Raw genomic sequence first — 19031 nt, 5'->3', positions numbered from 1 at the left:
TGTCTGGGTTTTCCTTCCATTTATAATAATATTTTGCCAAGGAATTACCATGTTTATACATATAATAGTCATACTTAAACGAAGATATTTTAGTAATTTAAGTTAATTTGGGACCATAGTTGGGAGCTTTAATATTATACTTTGGTTGGGAACGTAGTAGTAGAGTTTTCGTTTGTATACATTCGCATTCGCAGGCTCAATATTACAGGGTTCTATGTTTCACTTTTATCGAACTGAAATTTAAACTTTATCATAGTGACATTAAGTCGAAATTCAACTATCTTGAAAATGTAATATAGAACCCTGTAATATTGGGGCAGCGATATTTAGATGTAAAGTATAATATGTCAAGTGTAATGCTTTAAATTAATTAGCTAACAACTTTGGAAACAAATCAAATTAGAGTTGGCCAAAGACTAGTCTTACTAAGATGGCATATAGTTGAGAAATTGGGACGGGTACCGCCGTGGCTTAGCGTTAGCCGCGATAGCTACAGACGCCGGTTCGAATCCGGCCTTCACCACTGGAGGGCTTCGGCACTTTTTCCTTAATATATGACATCTATTACAGTTTTAATCATTAATTGTTAATTATTGCGATGTATGGATATTGTATCCGAAATAAATATATTAAATAAATAAATAATATTTATTAATAAGCAAACTTTAATTAAATGATTCAACAACATAGTGAATTAAAAATTGACATTAATTATATGCGTTTTATTTGCTGTTTTATCATATTTTAAGTACGTATCCCCAATTGCCCAGTGGTTGAATAATAGAAAATAGCATAAGATATGTCCGCAGTCAGTATTGTGCAGTAAGGCAGTAACATTTAGAGTAACATTTTAATGTGCGCATGACTTTTATAAATTTACTAAAAATATGAACTACATTTGGCATCATTACTTACTTTAAAATTGCACCCGGTTTCCGCTGCAACGGTATGCTTTGCATGCATCGAGCGAGGTCACGCAAGTTTGCCCAAGGGTTCTGATTTCAGGATATAAGTAGATGCCTTAAAACACGTGCTGCCTAGTACATTTAGCACAGTCAACAAACACAACTGATTCACAATTATGGACATACGCGGACAACTACGCACGCGGCGCACAAAACGAAGGAAATATCGCATCGCAGGAATAAAGTCAGCTCTGATCCTGATCGATTGAAAGTTTCGAGATGGTTTCGAGATGCGTTTCAACTGACAACGTCATGCAAATACGTTGGCCAAAGAGTAAAGCAAAGAGCATTTATAATCACTACGTTCTACGTTCGTTGGAGTAAAGTAAGTATAATAGGTATGACGTACGTTGGCTTTCTATTTTCTTTCTTTTATGGATGGTATAGAAAGGATGCCAATCTCTTATGGCAGAATTGTTGCAAAAGTGACCGCTTTCAGCTTTAAATAATAGTTCCTAATCTCTCCGGTGGCGCTAGTTAGGCTCTGGGACATGAGTATAACATGAACCATATAAGGCAAGTCAGGATATACAATTTACATTATTTGATAAATTCAAAAATACAATTTAATTACATAATACACATTACATTATATATCAAATAAATTCAAAATTACAAATAGTAAAATAAAATAATAATAATAAAGCTTTTCGCCAAACTAAAGAATTTTGGAACTCTTTTATGCGAGACTGACATTTTTCATACGTCAGACTTATACAGTCTCCATGCGTCAGACCTTAGTTCTTCTTCCGTGGTCAGACCAACGTCAGACAAATAAAAGGATAAGCCTTGGATAAGCGTAAGCTTAATATAAATAATATAATAAAATTAATAAACATTAAAATCTCTAAATTAAGTAAATTAACACGGGACCTATAGGTTTTATGTAGTGTACATTTAAAATCAGTTAATATGTGAAAGCACAAAATGTGTTCTATTAATATTATTTAAATTGTGATAAAATTAATCGCATCCTAGTGTTGTGTTTAAATGCAATGGTTATTTATAGTTTTCATGGAGTGCAAGTTGATTCAGAACTATGGTACCGATGGCGCTCGGGCACTGTCGTGGCTTCATGGATAACCTCCTAAAAACTTTACAAGGTGAGTCAACATATTGTATCTTACTATGTTCTATAGAAGACGACAAGAATGTGTCGTCTATTAAATTATGTATATCCCTAAAGCCTCAACCAATTTTATGGAGTTGGACACCCTGTGGCGTTTTCTCTGTCTGTCAACGTCATGCTACAAGATTCTAACAGATGGCGGTAGTATGGCCACTCTTAAACAAAGAGTGCAATCTTGTATAAAGCGCGATACATCTCCTACATCGCGCTTACAAGGTTTCGAGTATCAGTTGCAATACACCCGCCTGGAGAGAGTACTCTCTATGTTTCTACAACCTTATCCTAGAAATATCGTATAAAAAGTAAGTAAAATTAACGCCATCACTGGGACAAGTAATAGTACCCTTTTGAATGCCATTCAAGCAGCCCGCGGGGAAAATGGTACATTTACACTAATTTCTATCTTGTCGCTGTTTTTTTAATACCGAGTCTTATAAAGCAAAAAAAAGCCCAAAATAGTATTACTGACTTTATTGATTTCGCTAACATTTATAGTTCGTGCTTTGAAATGTTTAACAATACAAACTATAATCGAAAGTTCGACTACGAATTCGCCTAGCATTATGAAAATGTATGTAAAAAACAAACTCAAAGTATCTTTCACTCCGTATATGACAGTACTTAGAAAACTAAAACGGAAGACCGTTGTTAAGAAACAACAAAGACGAACAGTAAAATTATTTGTAGTATCCGAGATTCCCGGCTTCTTTAAACAGTCCTAACATCATCTGTGTGACCTCGTCTCCTTGCTGGTAGATCAGCGCTGGTGGCCAGTAGAAGTAGTAGCCTCTCAGCTCATACGTGTACACCAGTTGGGTTCCAAGAGCGAAACGTACCCAATCCATGCTGCCGCCTGAGGCTTTGTCTGAAAAATAAGCATTGTATTCTCACTCTAAATTACCACATTCTGACACATCTAATAGGCTACATGACAATTTTTTATTAATGGTATCAATCGATCGGGTTTGCTTTTAGGATCAAATGTCTATATGGCAGAAATGATAGCCAAAGTCCTACAGTCGTACTTCACTCGAAACGCTCCTAACAAAACAATAAGTGAACGTGACGTCAAGGTCACTGAAATCCCATCTTGAAGTATGGACAAAACAAGAAAATTGCGTTTTTGTCTGTGAAATATTGCGTTTATGTATATAGTTGCTATACAATCTTTTTTCCTTTTGGAAGTTAAAAAAAACTTAAATTTTGAAACTTTTCTGTATTTTTGTACTACCTATTTATTATTTTAATATCCACATTATTGTGATTAATTGGGCTATCTATTTTACTAGATTTTGTTATTAAATTCAACATGTGTCATCATCCTTATTCATTTAGACGATTTTGTGTAGGTACTTGTTAGAATACATGGGTATATTTTTTATTTTTTGTTCTTAATGAATCTTGAAGTGACTATCTCCATCGATGTTATCGTTAACGCAGTTTTATAGGGTGGGTTTGGATATTGGTTTAAAATTAGGTTACTATTCAATTAATACAACGTAAAATTGCACACTTTCAATACAAGTAACTTGATAAGTAAGGTACTAACTTGATACAGAATTACCCCCCACTGATGTCACCCGTAGCAAATGTGCTAAAAAAACTGGCGGCATTCCATCGCTGAATGGCGATTGATATTTTTTGGACCAGGAACACAGTTGATGTAGCTATTGGCATGGTCACAATATAGTTAAACTAAAAATTAAAAGCTCTAAAAACGTAGGTGAAAAATATCTTACATAGAACTTCCGCAGCGGTAGCAGGGCCATCATATGTAGCATGATTCACCTTGTACCCGTAGTCTAAAGATGTTTTGCCGATTCTTACCTGAAGAAAAATTAAATATGCCATAGACTTCTGAATTTCCTGTTACGAAAAAAAAAACAATAGGCGGAAAAGTACCTACACAGCACAATTGACATATAGGCCTCAACTGGATGAGAGATGCAAGAGAAAGTGCCTTTCTTCGAAGACGGGTGATATGATGGAAAAGGATGGATGGATATTTTTTAGTTACCAAGTCATCATAGTTGTCGTTATGCTCCTCTGAGTCCGAATAGGGAAGTAGCAGCATCTGAGCATCCGCGTGAAAAGCAATGTAGCCGAGAAGGTTCTCCACGTTAGAGATGTACTGAGACAGGGTTCGGGTCTCGATCTCGGAGAATGGCTTGGAGCCACCGTAGACTTGGTAATCGCAGGGGTTGTCGTTCGCTCCATACTCTGAAATTTAAGTTTTATATGTGAGGTGTCCACAAAAGACAGCTTATGATGTAGGTAGGAATAATGAGCGACTTTCACTATGAGACCTTCTAATTAATGCTTTTTATAAATGTCAGATGGTAAATTATAGATCTACAACTTATTTCAGGCGTAAAGGCAAATCTTCAAAAAGTCCGTAGCCGATCATAACAATTTCTCACCAACAGCCTCAGTTAAACGCATCAGCTCATTGAAGTGCCCTTACAGGGTGTCATGTACCTACTATACTCAAACTGTAACACCTAATGTATTATGAACATGACTGCAATACAATAAAGAATAAAGAAGTTATCAAAGTAATGATTTTTTCGAAATTTTGAGGTTGGGTAGTCCAAATGTAAAAAGAACTATACTCGCTATGTATGTTACGTCGCACTTACAAAATTGCCTGTATTAAACGTTGGATCTTAGATTTAAGAATAAACGATCCTCTTTTAATATAAATAATGTTATCTTTATAGTTGCAGTTTACACGAGCATATATGCATGCAACTTCAATTAAAACTGTATAATTTTGCTAACGCCATGGAACCAATAAAATAAAATAAAAGTAATGAAAACAACTATGAATATTTTTTCTGCAGTTCCTCCATAAAAGAGGCACACTATTTAGTCGGACATATACAGCTGAGCTGGTGCCACGAGCCACATATTTACAAGCTTTTATTTAACTTATATGCAGGTATGTATGTATGTATGGGTCTTTGGGTCAAATCTTGCAAGTTAAATTAGACCCACTTCCCAATCGTAACATTCGGTTGACCTAAGCTGTAGGGCTAAGATGGTCGGTGTTTTATCATCTGTTATCATGCCTGTAGGCCGAGCACATGATTGGCGCGACAGTATCTCGCCGCGAGATAGACTACCCGTCTTTTACTAACTGTATGAATAAAAGAGGGATGAATAGTCTATGTCGCGGCGAGATACCTCGCGCCAATCATGTGCTAGCCTGGCAGTCATCAGTGGCGTAGCGTGAACCAATCTAGCCGTGGGCGAAAACAACATCTGCGAGGCCCTTTTCAATGTGTTTTGCCAAGGTAATAAAAAGATTGGCTTTGCGAGGCCGTGGGCGAAGGCCCCATTCGCCCACGCCTAGATACGCCACTGCCTGTCACGTTCTGACACGTATGTAAGTGGGGAAGTGACGCATGACATGACAGGTGATAAAATACGACCATGATACCGCCGCTGATTCTTCACATACATAATTATATAAGTTGGGTGACAATGCAATATTATGGTACCATCGAGTTTATCTGCTGATGCACACAGGAGGTGGCCATAGAAACTGATAAAACGACGCAACCTAATTGTGCTTGGGTTTGTGGGATTTGTCTCGATTAGTATTAGTATTCCGTTAAAAGAAAAGTGCAGTCAGCGATAAAAGCTTGTGTTGTTGTTGATAAAAATGAAATTTATGTTACAAAACTTATTTAATCATAGCCTACTAGAATTATAATAATAAATAGTTTCTTACTAAGCCAGTTGTAGTCCCAGTTGCGATTCGGATCCGCTCCGTAGCAGCCATTGCTTGATTTTGAACGAGTTTTTCTCCACATACGGTCCTAACAAATTCATTAACATACATTAGAAACTGTAAATAGGTTAAGAAATTTAAACATAAAATATAAATTATTCATGAAATAAAACGATGAAAACGGATTATATCGCGTATATTGAATTTATAATACATCCAGACGTTTCGAACCCTTTACAGTTGTATTGTTGTTTGTTGTTTGTAGTTGTGTTTGTTTATAGTTGTATTGTATAACTAGCCTTATGAACCGATTTTGCATGTACAACCACCCTTAAAGTTTATAGTCTATGATGGTTCATTATTTTTAGTATGTAGGTATTTTTGCACTTTGTAGTTTTTCCTCAGTCACCCGTTGACCACGAACGCTGTAAAGGGTTCGAAACGTCGGGATGTATTATAAATTCAATATACGCGATATAATCCGGTTTCATAGTTTTATTTCATGAGTAACTATCGCGGTAACTGAAGACAATATTATATAAATTATTCTTCAGAAGTCGGAAGTTATATGTAAATCGACAGCAGCTGCAGTTTGACAGTTGAGTCATAATTAATCACAAATTGTATAATCAATTAGATAAAATAAAACAAGATATTTTTCACAGCATTGAAGCCAAAATAACAATTAAGTACATGTAAAAAAAATATTAACGGTACTACAAAATTAATAAAGTTAAAAACTTACTTTAGTAAAACTAAAGTGGTAGCCATCAGGGTTAACACTCGGAAATATATGCCAGTCGAATTGATTCCGCAGGGCCTCAATGTCAGGGTTGTCGCTCGTGAGCAGTTGATTGATGAAATAGGTCGTCGTGGCGGGGGTAATCCATTCCCTAGCGTGGATGCCTGCAAAAAGTTAGAGATGGTCATTTTTTTTTCAATATTTGAGACTGTGTGACGGATTACTGCTTTTGACCGAGCATTAGCGAAGGTCTTTGATTCAGCTTGGGCAAAAATGCTTTCGTATGTCCGGCTGTTCTCCTCTATAGGTCACAATTCTCAACCGATTCTTGATAAATTTTGTTAACTGTTAAATAGATTGATTTTGTCGATTCAATTTTCAAAATGGCGGAACCATATTTTTTTTAGTTAAGCTCACGAGGTCTACAGCTCACAAAGCCACTAGTGTAATCAATTTTAACAATAATCATAATTATAGCCACTAGTGTAATCAATTTTGAACATAATCATAATTGTATCACCACAGAAATATAATAACTTTACGGAAGTACTTGGTTTAATTGGCCGTTGTTTGGTTGGCTGTCCAAATTTCAAACTTTAATCGGGCGTTTGCTGTATTTAGAGAAAACGTTAATAATGTAGCAGACTATTTAAAGTTGGGAACCTCGAGAAACCGGCGCCATTTTGGAAAATGTAACGCATCCTGTAGGAATTTGCCTTTTACTCTGAATTTACGCACTCTATGAAAATATGGTCTAGGGCAACATTAAGGCATATTCTCGAGATTTTGACCTTTGTTCTTTTTCGATTGTGCTAATGGTTCAAACTAAGACCCTTACAACTTCAAAACGCAAAACTAATCATCCTCCAATAGTTCTCAACAACATCCCAATTCAGCAGGTTGATAGTTTCAAATATTTAGGTAGCTTAATTACCAGGGACTCTAGGTGCACACCAGACATCGTTTCAAGGATTGCTATGGCAAAAAAAGCTTTCAACCAGAAGAAACAATTATTGAAATCCCGTTTATCATGCAGAAGCAAGAAGCTACTGATTAAGGTGTACATCTGGAGTATAGCCCTTTATAGAAGTGAAACGTCGACAATGACCCTAAGAGATAGAAAGAGGATGGAAGCATTTGAAATGTGGTGCTGGAGGCGAATGGAAGGCATTAGTTGGAGAGACAGGATAACGAATGAGGAGGTGCTAAGAAGAGTGAGTGAAAGAAAAGCTATTCTGAACACTATTGCAAATAGACGCGGGAAAATGATTGGATACTTAATACGACACGACTACTTCTTTAAAACTATCCTGGAGGGGCGGATAGGAAGGAAGCGGGGTAGAGGAAAACCCAGACGCAGCTTTTTAGATCAAGTGAAAGAAAAAGTAGGGGTCGTGTCGTATCAAAAAGTCAAAGAGCTGGCGCGGGATAGGGAAAGCTGGAAGATACTCCACCGACAAGAGAATAACTCTTAAGTTAATGATGATGATGAATGGTTCAAATCAGGACATAAAGCGGTCAAAGATGTCGTTATATACTTAATGTTTTCCTACAATTCTTTTGTCGCAACTATTTGGTTGTGCTTAATTTTTGTAATAAAACTGGTCTAAAATAAATAATGTTTGCAAGTTACTGTAAAATATTTAATAGTAAAACTTGCCAGACTCGAGCAGCCGGCTTGCTCAAGGCCCTGCCTTCTGGCGTGGTGATCCTCAGACCCTTGATCTGTCGGCCTTCGCAACTTTCCCACCACCAGCTTCTTCCGTAACTGCATCAATTTTTAGGGTTCCGTACCCAAAGGGTAAAAACGGGACCCTATTACTAAAGACTCCACTGTCCGTCTTTCCGTCTGTCTGTCACCAGACAGTTGAAATTTTCACAGATGATGTATTTCTGTTGCCGCTATAACAACAAATACTAAAAAGTACGGAACCCTCTGTGGGCGAGTCCGACTCGCACTTGGCCGGTTTTTTTAAGTAATGGTAAAACTTGCCAGACTCGATGAAAACAGCCGGCTTGCCCTCGGCCCTGCCTTCTGGAGTATTGATCCTCAGTCCCTTGATCTGTCGGCCTTCGTAGCTCTCTCCGCCCACCACCAGCTCGGTCCATTGAGGGTACGTCACGCTCATGTTTTGGAGATAGCCGTATATCTGTTAGGAATAATGAGTTAGACGATAAATTTTGTGCTGGATACTTCATTGCTAGCAAACTAGACATGCAGTTTAGAGCGGTTCAACAAAAAAATTGTTTTTTAACGAAGGCTAGTCAAATTGACGCTATCGATTTACTTACTAGTTTTAAATGTCACATTGTATTGTGATACGTGGCGAGACGGGGCTCTCGTGACAAAAGTCAAGGGTTTGAAATTTAGGAACAAAAGTGCAGTGATACCGTGTGAATACAAAAAACAAAATATAAAAAGTGGGTTTAAACTTACATCATCAATATCGTAGTATGCAGACCAAGAGAAACCTTTCTTTCTTAGACTGGGGGCTTTTTCCTGCTGTATTATTCTAAAAATATAATCAAAATATCAAAACTCTATTTACCTAAAATATACCTACAAGTTCTTCCAGATTAGAACTATTAGAAGTGAACAAAAGATATGGCGTGTCGCGCGAAAGTTGCGACGGAAGATAATTATGGCAATTCCGCGGGTTTTAAATTTTTACCTCAATAACAACTATGAAAATATACTTGTGTTTAAAATTTTGTGGTAAGATCCCTCGGCTACATTTTTTACTAAATGCAATATTATTATTTTATTTTTTTTATTTATGCAATGTACGTAACGTATGTTTTCGTATTTTTAGGGTTCCGTACCCAAAGGGTAAAAACGGGACCCTATTACTAAGACTCCTCTGATGTCATGAACCGTGATAGCTAGACAGTTGAAATATTCACAGATGATGTATTTCTGTTGCCGCTACAACAACAAATACTAAAAAGTACGGAACCCTCTGTGGGCGAGTCCGCCTCGCACTTGTCCGGTTTTTTATCGAGTCAGCTCTTTTAAGGTTTTGGTTGGAGTCTGCCCTTCTTGCAAATAAAGCCTACTTTCCGGTTTTTTTTTTCATGGCAAATTTCTTGAAAACGTGTAAAAATACAACATATAAAGCCACCACAGTTGAGGTAATCTGCCCGCTAGTGATGTGTAGAGTTAATTTCAAACTCACTTGGATATATCGTCAAAAACAAGCGTAGCTCGTAGGTTTAGCTTTTGAACGGATTCGTCAAGAAAGGCCACCAGCTCCGGTGACACGAGCGTTTGAAGCGAAGTTGCACTGTAGCGTTTAATGAGAAACAGTTCCTGGAATAGGGATGATGACACATATTGAATTTTATAACAAAATCTAGCAAAATATATAGCAAATAAGCAATTTATCACAATAATGTGGATATTAAAATAATATATGGAAATAATACAGGACCTGAAAGTTTAAAAATTTAAGTTTTTTTTAACTTCCAAGAAGGAAAAAAGTAAGGGTATCATTCGATTCCTTACATTTTATAAAAAAAAGATTGTATAGCAACTATGTACATAAACGCAATATTTAACCGACAAAAACGCAATTTTCTCGTTTTGTCCATACGTCAAGATGAGCCCATCTTGACGTCACGTTCACTTATCGTTTTGTAAGGAGCGTTTCGCGAGTGAAGTACGACTGTCGGACTTTGACTATCATTTCTGACTTTTGTATTGCTTTAATGCAATGGGTCCCATATAGACATTTGATCCTAAAAACAAACCACCATTGGATTGATACCATTAATGAAATTTTGTCATCTAGCCTACTAGATTTAGGGTTGAAATTAGTATTCACTGATACAGTAAATACTTAAAAAATATTTTTAGAATAAGAGTGGCTTAAAGGTGTATTCAATTCTGTATTATAAATAAATATCTAGGCATCTTTATATCATTACGTATAACTTTATTCATAAAATGGAGTTTAAAGGAGCCTTCAGAGAACTAAATATTACACTTTCAATAAGAAAAAATAATATTAAGAGAAGAAAAAATTGTTCAGTAATTTAAAAAAAAGCGTTTGCTCTACAATTACTTTGAAAAGCAGCAAATTAATTTGAAATCACCAACTTAATAAAACAATAATACTTGCCTCAAACTTTTTTACACTTTCTTCAAATTTATCAAGACTTTCTTTGTCGCCCATCACCTGATATTCTCTATAACCACTATACGTTTTTACTTCAACACTGGCCGCAAACGCGTCCGTACAAATATAAAACATAAGCACGAAAAGGCAATTCATCTTTGCGTTTGCTTCGCGAAGCGGGGCAGCTATGTGCATTAACTGCGAAGTGGCTCAAATATGTATGAACGGTGCGGGTGAAATGCGAATGTTATTTGAACCCATAAAGTACCTGCTTAAGTATTAATTATGTGTCAATGTGTTTAAATAAGTTTGCAGATAATGCATCCTATACAGGGATGGATTCACTTGAATTTAAAGTGGATTTTATTACTCGAGTCAGAAAACAGAATGAAACTTGAATTACTTCCTTACATATGAAACTAGTCAAATTAAATTACTTACTTACTTGAATGGTTTATATACAGGGTGTTCCGTTCCTTAATAGCTATCGATTTTACCTTCATGTATAGACCCCGGATATTTGTCGCAATGACAAAATAGGGTAGTTTGGAGAGTTAATGGAGCGGCGTTAATTAATACGTAACTATGTGTTAATTTAAAATTTATAATCAGGCATTCACGATATGAATTACCTATTAAGGTTATCACGGTCCACGAAGAACACAAAATCGATGATTTCTCCGAAACTGAATTTAATTATATTTTTTCATTTCATTTCAATTATTTATTTCTCATTCAATAAGCACTAACAGCTAAACTTTACGTACTAATTGGCATTACAATTAATGCTTAATGGCTAGCATGCATTAATTGCTAAAAACAAAAAGATAGACATACAAATTGCAACTTAACTTAAGTAAATAAGATTTCATTAATTCAAACCGGAATAAATGTCATATACAAAACACACATTACATTTGTTACATAATTATTTTTAAGAAAAAACAATTAAAACGAATTAATAAATTAAATTAAATGTCAACTAGAATTTTAAATAATGGCCAATGTCAAATCACTCAATATTAAATTTAAATGAATCTGTTATTAAGAATGTAAAAATGTCAAATCGAAAAAAGCAATAGTTATTTAAAATTCCCAATATTATACTATAAACTTAATGCTAAATGATGGAGCTAGTGGTAACGACTATAAACTATAGTTGGTCAAACCAATTTGTCAGTCAGTAACAACCAGGAAAATTATACTCATCCCTTTCTTTTGGGCGCTAGTACTAGTGTAAGACAAAGATAGTATGATTCTCTCTGTCTATGTTTGAAATGAGACAGTCCTTTGACAAACTATAAGTAGACATTCTCAATATAGGTACTTACACCTACAGTTATTATTTTTACGATAGTTACAAGTTACGTAGGTACTATTAAGTTGTTTTAAAGATGTAGGTAATGTTTTTTACGACACATTTATAGCTAGATATCTACCTAAGACACCTAAGTGTTTGAAAGAAGCGTCGGCAACCCTAGCGTTGTGCCGGTGCGCGCGGTGCGGGGAGCGGCGCGTTAAAGGTCACTCCATTGTATTTTTGTGTAGGTATCAAAACGGTAGGTATTTGCGTTTTCTTTGATAGATAAGTATCTGTTCGTAAGAACTATTATATAATCTGTGGTCATATATTAAATAAAACGTGACGAAGCCCTCCAGCGGTGAAGGCCGGATTCGAACCGGCGTCTAGAGATTAGTCATACTAAGATGGCATATAGTCGAGAAATTGGGACGCTTACCGTCGTGGCGAGGTGGCCTAAGGGTTCATGGGCTTCATGGCTTTAGCCGCGATAGCTAAAGACGCCGGTTCGAATCCGGCCTTTACCACTGGAGGGCTTCGTCACGTTTTATTTAATATATGACATCTATTACAGTTTATAATTTATATATTAGTAGTGTGACTACTTAAAAACACAATTCAAAATGGTGTAAACAATTAACAATTATTACTGTTCACGCTGCTAGTGTTATGGGGACCTTTGGACCCGGCATGGCTCAGAACGGATTTTAGTTTCGAATTTTTTTTTTTTTGTATTTCTTTAATGCTTACCTAATGTAGTGTACCTAGTTATTAAATTAAATTATTTATTCAAAATATGTAATAAAATAATTAGATTTGTTCCCAAAGTTGTTCACACTGTAGGTATTGAAATCGCAAATAGATTATGTTATCGAATTACAACCCGCTCAAATAAAATGGCGCAACATTTAACAAGCATACTTCAATAATCTGCTTCAGCTGCTACCCACTTATTGGCTATCACAACGATACCACTGGAATTCCATAAACTGCTAATAGTCTTCTGTTGTACTAAGGTATCAGAAGGAATGTCAACCCTATGTTCTGTACAATAAGGCGTAAATTGTAAGAATTCTAAAATATAGGTAACAATCTTTCTCATTTCAATATTTGCTAACAGATATGTGCAATTGTACAAGGCATAAATGAAAATGTACTTAATATACATTTTGCATCTATATTCAGTCTAACTAAATTGTTTATTTATCTGGTTGAATTTTATACGTGCTATTCTTTACTTATTTGTGATTTAGTTTTATAAATAGACAATAAGTAAACGGGCATTTCTATTTAATGTTGTACTTTTGATTTTAGATTTTTGATTTTTTATATTATTTCCACTTAAGAGTCACGAGCTCTTTCGACCCTAAATGAAAAAAGAAAAGAAAAGTGTCGGGTATTGATTACTAAATTACTGAATTCAATGTAAGTACTGTTTTATCAAGATTTTATATTTAATATCACTTATGTTTTTAACATAAAACACCCGTAAAATATCATTACCATAATTTTCGAAAACTCACTTTAAAGTTTAATTAGTCTGTAAAGTTTGAAACGAAGTTAAATACGAGTACAATTCGCAGAAATGGTACTACAATAACACAAAGTTAGCGTCATTTACTTAAATATACAGCAATGAAGGTAGTAAGTAATATATGAGTTTCCGTAGGTGGTCTAAAAGCAATCACAATAAACATAACCTACATGATTATAATCATGTACTGCCTGGGTAAGTCTAGAGTTACCTACAAACCGAAAGTAACATTAAATGTTATGTTTATTGTGGTCTTTAAAAGGGTAAATGAATGAAATGTTATTTCGTAAAAAGTAATACAAAATAATTTATTAGGCGTAGCGAAATATATTATCAAAATTAAGGGTTTCAGTGCATTTGTCGACACTGAACTTTTAAACTCGTTAAAAATTGAGTTCGATTGTAACAACAGAGTTGGTTCGGTTCAAGTTCTTAAGTTCAAGTCTAAAAGTTAAACTTAAAACGATGTAACGTTAAATATAACTTGTGATATAATGAATTAATGATATTACTAAACTGTAATCGTAATAGTAGTAGTAGAAAAAAAATCCCGAAAACAATTCCTATGGATTTTTTTCAAAGACATCAACGATTTTAGGTCAGTAAGAATATCAAAAAGTTTTGGGTTATTGAAACTGTCACTTCAAAATAGCCATTGCGGTTCTTCAAGTTTCAATATATAAGATATACCTGGAGTATTAACTTTTAGGTGGGTCATTCTCAAATATATGTCTGCGGTCTAATCGCCCCGATCCATACAAAATGTATGAAAAGAGTAGTGGCAATGAGACGCAACCGCAGACATATTCTTAGAGAATGACCCAGGTACTTTTACGTCTGGCCCACTGTTCAGGCAAAAGCTCTGCTCTCAACATTGCAAACTAATGCCGCCGGGAACAAACGATTCAGAAAAAAGCGTAGAGTAGATAACCCGAGTAATGGATTACTCGGTAAGCGTTAAAAATTGTCAGGATAGCGGATAATGACGCGTTTACATTATCGTATGTCTTGCACGATAAGGATATGTGTGGTTTCGCAAGGGCAATTTATGGGGAGGCCATTATTTGAAGGGTTTATTCTGGAATTTGGTAAAGAAGTAAATACTTCATTTGTTTTGAATAGGGTCAGGTATAAATATGACGGCTCAACTCCAGCGTATACCTTTGTAAACAGGTACGCCATTTCGAACATCACGCCACCATCGCCTCATCCCCACCTCCCTTCAGTAGACTCGTTTGTACGAGGTTATAAAATGCGGCACGCAGGTAAAAAGGGTTAGTAACGTAGTGGCTTTGGCTTCGGCCTGACGCACTTTTACTAAGCTTATTTGTGTTATGAAAGTGATCAATAAAACCGATTAATTTGTCAAAGTAATTCCTGTTTTTTTAAATTACAATGGCAACCCCTCCTACGACTCCGACTACAAATATATAAATATAATTGGATCAAGTTCAAGACTTCAAATCGCACTACCTCACGGAATCCTCGATTTTGTTTCGAAACTTTTTTCTAATGCCTTTTTTTTAACTTTTTGGCAACTGACAATACTTTTCTCAAAGTACATGTTTAAATGTGCAAGTTTCCAAAAAGTTGGAAAAGTTTAGAAAAGTTTCAGGAAAATTTCACAGGAACTTTCATCTTGTAAATGGAAAATTTCGATCCTATACAAAAATAATATGAGTTTTCAAAAAAAATCCAAGGGGAAATTTTATCGTTTCGAAAATAGTTCTCATCGATCTGTCAATAAAGTCTCGCGCCATTAGAAGGAACAAATCGAGTAAACATCCGAGCCAAGCCAAAAGGGTGAAAAATGGTATTAACCAGAGCATGTGCATCCCTCACCTTACCTTACTTTTCCCTTTACCTTTCTGCCCATACCGCAAAGTTTTGCGGTTCGTTTATATTCTGCATCTTCTCAAATGATTTTTACGCTTAAGACGGTAATCTGTTAAACAAAAGCCATTGTCTCTTTTGTGCCAGCGGTCGGCCTTTGTGTGCAATTGTGTGTTGGCGCGTGCCACGGCGCGTGCGGCGCTCAGACACAATGACACACAATGGCCGACCGCTCGCATAAAAGAGACAATGGTTTTTGTTTAACAGATAACCATCTTAAAAATCATTTGAGAAGATGCAGACTATTCGCAAACCGTGCGTAATGATGGGTAATAAAAAACAAAGAAATTTCATAATATGTACGTTAAGTTGTGTACAGGGAGCCTTAGCCCCTGCAGCGATTAGTCGCAGGGGAACATGACAGGCACGCACTTGCAAAATTGCCGCGACAGAATTTTACAGCGCCCGAGGTTATTCATCGGCGGCCAACAAAGTGCCCTTTATTATATTTTTACGGCTGTATTCCCGATGGACAGATTATTGCGGCAGTTTGTGGAAAGTTAGACGGCTGCGTAATTACTGTAATTAGAAGCTTGCATTTCTTTAAAATACCACACAGTATACCACTTGCTTTAATTGTAAATGTTTTTGTAAATTCTGTGTTATTTCTGTCTATAATAGCCTATAACAGAAACTTTTTCGCGTCTTATAGAAAGATACCACAGAATTGCTTTCATTGTCTAAAACCGAAAAAGGTAAAGCACAAAAGTGTACATTTCGAAATGAATTAAGTCGCTTTAAATTGTATTAAATGTTGTTTTGAATTTTGAGTACAGTCTGCAGCAGAAGTTGCTAAGCGGGCGAGGTTTTCAAAATTACCTTGACGCGCTCTTATTCTCCTAACAATAAAGTCGCGTCAAGATCATTTTGAACACCTGGCCCGCTTAGCAACTTCTGTTGTGCATACGCACTACGTATCAAGCTATATTAGGGACAAGTTTTCCTACTACTTTTACAGATAAGTCCAAAAAAACCATAAGTTAATTGTCTTCTTAATGGGATATTAATGGAAAAGGGCTTAGTTTTCGGTCAATATAAAAATAAAAACGACGAAAAATGGAATACGAATTCCATTATGTCGAAAATTATGTTAAATGCCATTATGCCATTGTGTTTATGTTAAATGCTTAACTGATAACTATATCAAATCGAAACAATTAAGTCTTAAAAGACCCAATGATTGAGCTAATTCATTGGGACAAAGACTTTTTATTTTTACAACCATCACTCTATTTATAGCTAGGATGTGGTTATTATGTAGGTATTTTCTGTCGTTTTATAGAAGATAAATTAGTTGTAGTGTCTCCAAGAAAACGGACTTCTACTCTGCTTTACATTAATTTATATACATATGTCTATAGTTGTTTAGTCTGCTAGTCAATGTTTCAACAGGCATAGGTACTTACAAACACATTAAAAACGCGAGCAAATAATTTTACATAACTATTAAATTTAAAAAAAAAACTACGTTGTATGCCACCAAAATCCATTTTATGGCAAAAATGCCTTACACCATTTTGAAGAAAAGAGCTGTCTTTAAACTCCTTAATACATTTCGATGGATCATAGCTAAGAACCGCAAGAAAACTCACTATCAGGTAAAAAACGGCATCGAAAGCGGCCCATCCGTTGGAGAGCTACGATGCCACAGACAGACAGACATTGGCGTCAAACATATAATACTTCTCTTTTTGCGTAAGGGGAAAACCCGCCTATATTACTTTAGGCGGTTTTTAATACCTTGCATTTCTACTAGGCAAGTGGTTAAGTTTTTTTCACCTTAGCAGCTCGAACAAACCTACTTTCGTCACTCCCTGGAGTGAGGAAAGTGCGACTTTCCTCACTCCAGGGAGTGAAACAATGCAGCTTTTTAATTTAGTGAAGGCCATGAATCTTACTTTTATTACATTTTTTTTATGGTATGGTACGGTACGGTACGGTCCGGTACGGTACGGTACGGTCAGGTCAGGTCCGGTCCGGTCCGGTCCCGTATCGTATCGTATCGTACATATTATAATACTTTTTTTTCTGTTTATTCTGGGTAATTTGAAATACATTTTAACCTTTATTATGTTCTCACTACTGAGGTGAAAAATTATGTGTGCAACACGAGAGCCAAGTTATTTTACATCTCGTGTTTTTGAGTCCCTCGCTTCGCTCGTGATTCAATTATAGAATCTTTCGCTTTCTCGAGGCTCAAAATAAACACTCGCAAGAAAAACCAACTTTCCTCTCTTGTTGCACAAATAACTATTGATTGTGTTATCAGTAAGTATTGTGCAGTATTGTGGCAGTATGTATTTAAAATCTTTTAGCAAATTACAACAATTTTCTTTAAAACTGGTTTCAACTTCGCATTAGACTTAAAGTTTACTTACCTTTTACTATTCCTTTGAAATTTATTAAAAAGAAAATAAACTGCGGTGAAAAGCTCCTGGGTTCTGAATATAAAATTGGCTTCACGATCTCATTAGCTTCAGTTTCAGAACAGATTTAAGGATAGGATGAAGGTAAGCTGCGCTGCAGACACAGCTTTCCGATGAACAGCTAGAGCGTTGTAAAAATTACGATGGTATTTCTCTTTCATATTTCAATGGTAATTATTAAGCTAGGCTTTCCGATATCTAAGTGGTCGAGTTGATATCAAATTAATATGGAGTTGGTTTGGTTTTTGTGTGTTCGCAATAGCCTTCCATTCTTAGTAAATAAGACGTAAGTGCTGTAAAGATGCTCCCTTTTGCTTTGTTATGTACAGAAAGCTTCTTTCAACTCTGCCTGTTGTGACGGACACGCAATTATGGCATCCTACGCCGAATAAGAAGCCGCCCGCAGTTTTGAATATTACTCAATACAATATATCCCACTATTAAATGAAATGTGATTGGTCAATAAACCTTTTGATTGCTGCGCGACATTGCAATATTTGACGTTGTAAGCATGCTACCAGTAGGTACAGTTAAGTAGTATGGTCATTTTTGAGCTCTAGTCAGACCAGACTTATAATTACTATTCTAGTTTGTTGTTCGCACTGGCAGGTTTTTATTGGTGCAACAGAACAGTCTTCGGCAATAAGCGTTGCAGAAGCGTGGCACCGCTGGCCGAGCACCTGGCTCGGCGAATGCCAACTTTTTGCATAATTCGTTCAATCGAATGTTGCCCGTGGGAGAAACGAAAGTTTTCTTGTTTCACGCGCTCACCAAATAAATGTTTGTCTTAAACTTTCAAATTTTACTTCTTATTTCCTTACGGTAAAATAATTTTAACAAACTCACTGGGCTCGTACAAAATTTACTGTCTTGTAAATATTTTGTTAACAAAGAGGAAGTTTGTTTATGTCATTTTCGTGGTCAATTAGCGTTTCCTTTTTCTTTGATTTCTTTTTTTTCTCTTCGAGTTTTTTTATTTGTGAAAACAGGGAACAATATTACAAGCTTTTATTTAACTTGCAATGTACCTATGTAAGTATGTATGTAATGTATTATGTATGTAACATGTTTGTAAGGGTCAAATCTTGCAAGTTAAATTTGACCCACTTCCCGGTTTCCGATGAAGCTGAAAATTTGCATACATATGTAAGTCGGGTGACAATGCAATATTATGGTTACATCGACCTG

General features: G+C 35.8%; 1 protein-coding gene across 1 annotated transcript; it reads right to left on the bottom strand.

The window, feature by feature from the left end:
* Window positions 1-2549: 2549 nt before the first annotated feature.
* LOC134742001 (zinc carboxypeptidase-like) lies at window positions 2550-10915 on the bottom strand. Its single transcript, XM_063674919.1, has 9 exons — window positions 10694-10915; window positions 9749-9882; window positions 9010-9085; window positions 8566-8722; window positions 6576-6736; window positions 5831-5918; window positions 4112-4314; window positions 3834-3921; window positions 2550-2959 (listed from the first exon to the last, which is right to left on the bottom strand). The coding sequence occupies exons 1-9, from the start codon at window positions 10883-10885 to the stop codon at window positions 2772-2774; spliced, it is 1287 nt and encodes a 428-aa protein (XP_063530989.1). The 5' UTR covers window positions 10886-10915; the 3' UTR covers window positions 2550-2771.
* Window positions 10916-19031: the final 8116 nt, after the last annotated feature.

This window comes from Cydia strobilella, chromosome 6 (genome assembly GCF_947568885.1).
Source record: "Cydia strobilella chromosome 6, ilCydStro3.1, whole genome shotgun sequence".
In the NCBI taxonomy this organism is placed as follows: domain Eukaryota; kingdom Metazoa; phylum Arthropoda; class Insecta; order Lepidoptera; family Tortricidae; genus Cydia; species Cydia strobilella.
This window is presented reverse-complemented; position numbering and strand designations above follow the sequence as displayed.

Coding starts and splice junctions, on each gene's coding strand:
- LOC134742001 (XM_063674919.1), bottom strand. CDS start 10,885: ATGCACATAGCTGCCCCGCTTCGCGAAGCAAACGCAAAGATGAATTGC. Junction 6,737..8,565: donor GGCTGTTTTCATCGAGTCTG/GCAAGTTTTACC, acceptor AACTTTTTGCAG/GCATCCACGCTAGGGAATGG. Junction 4,315..5,830: donor CTGGGACTACAACTGGCTTA/GTAAGAAACTAT, acceptor CTTAAATTTCAG/AGTATGGAGCGAACGACAAC.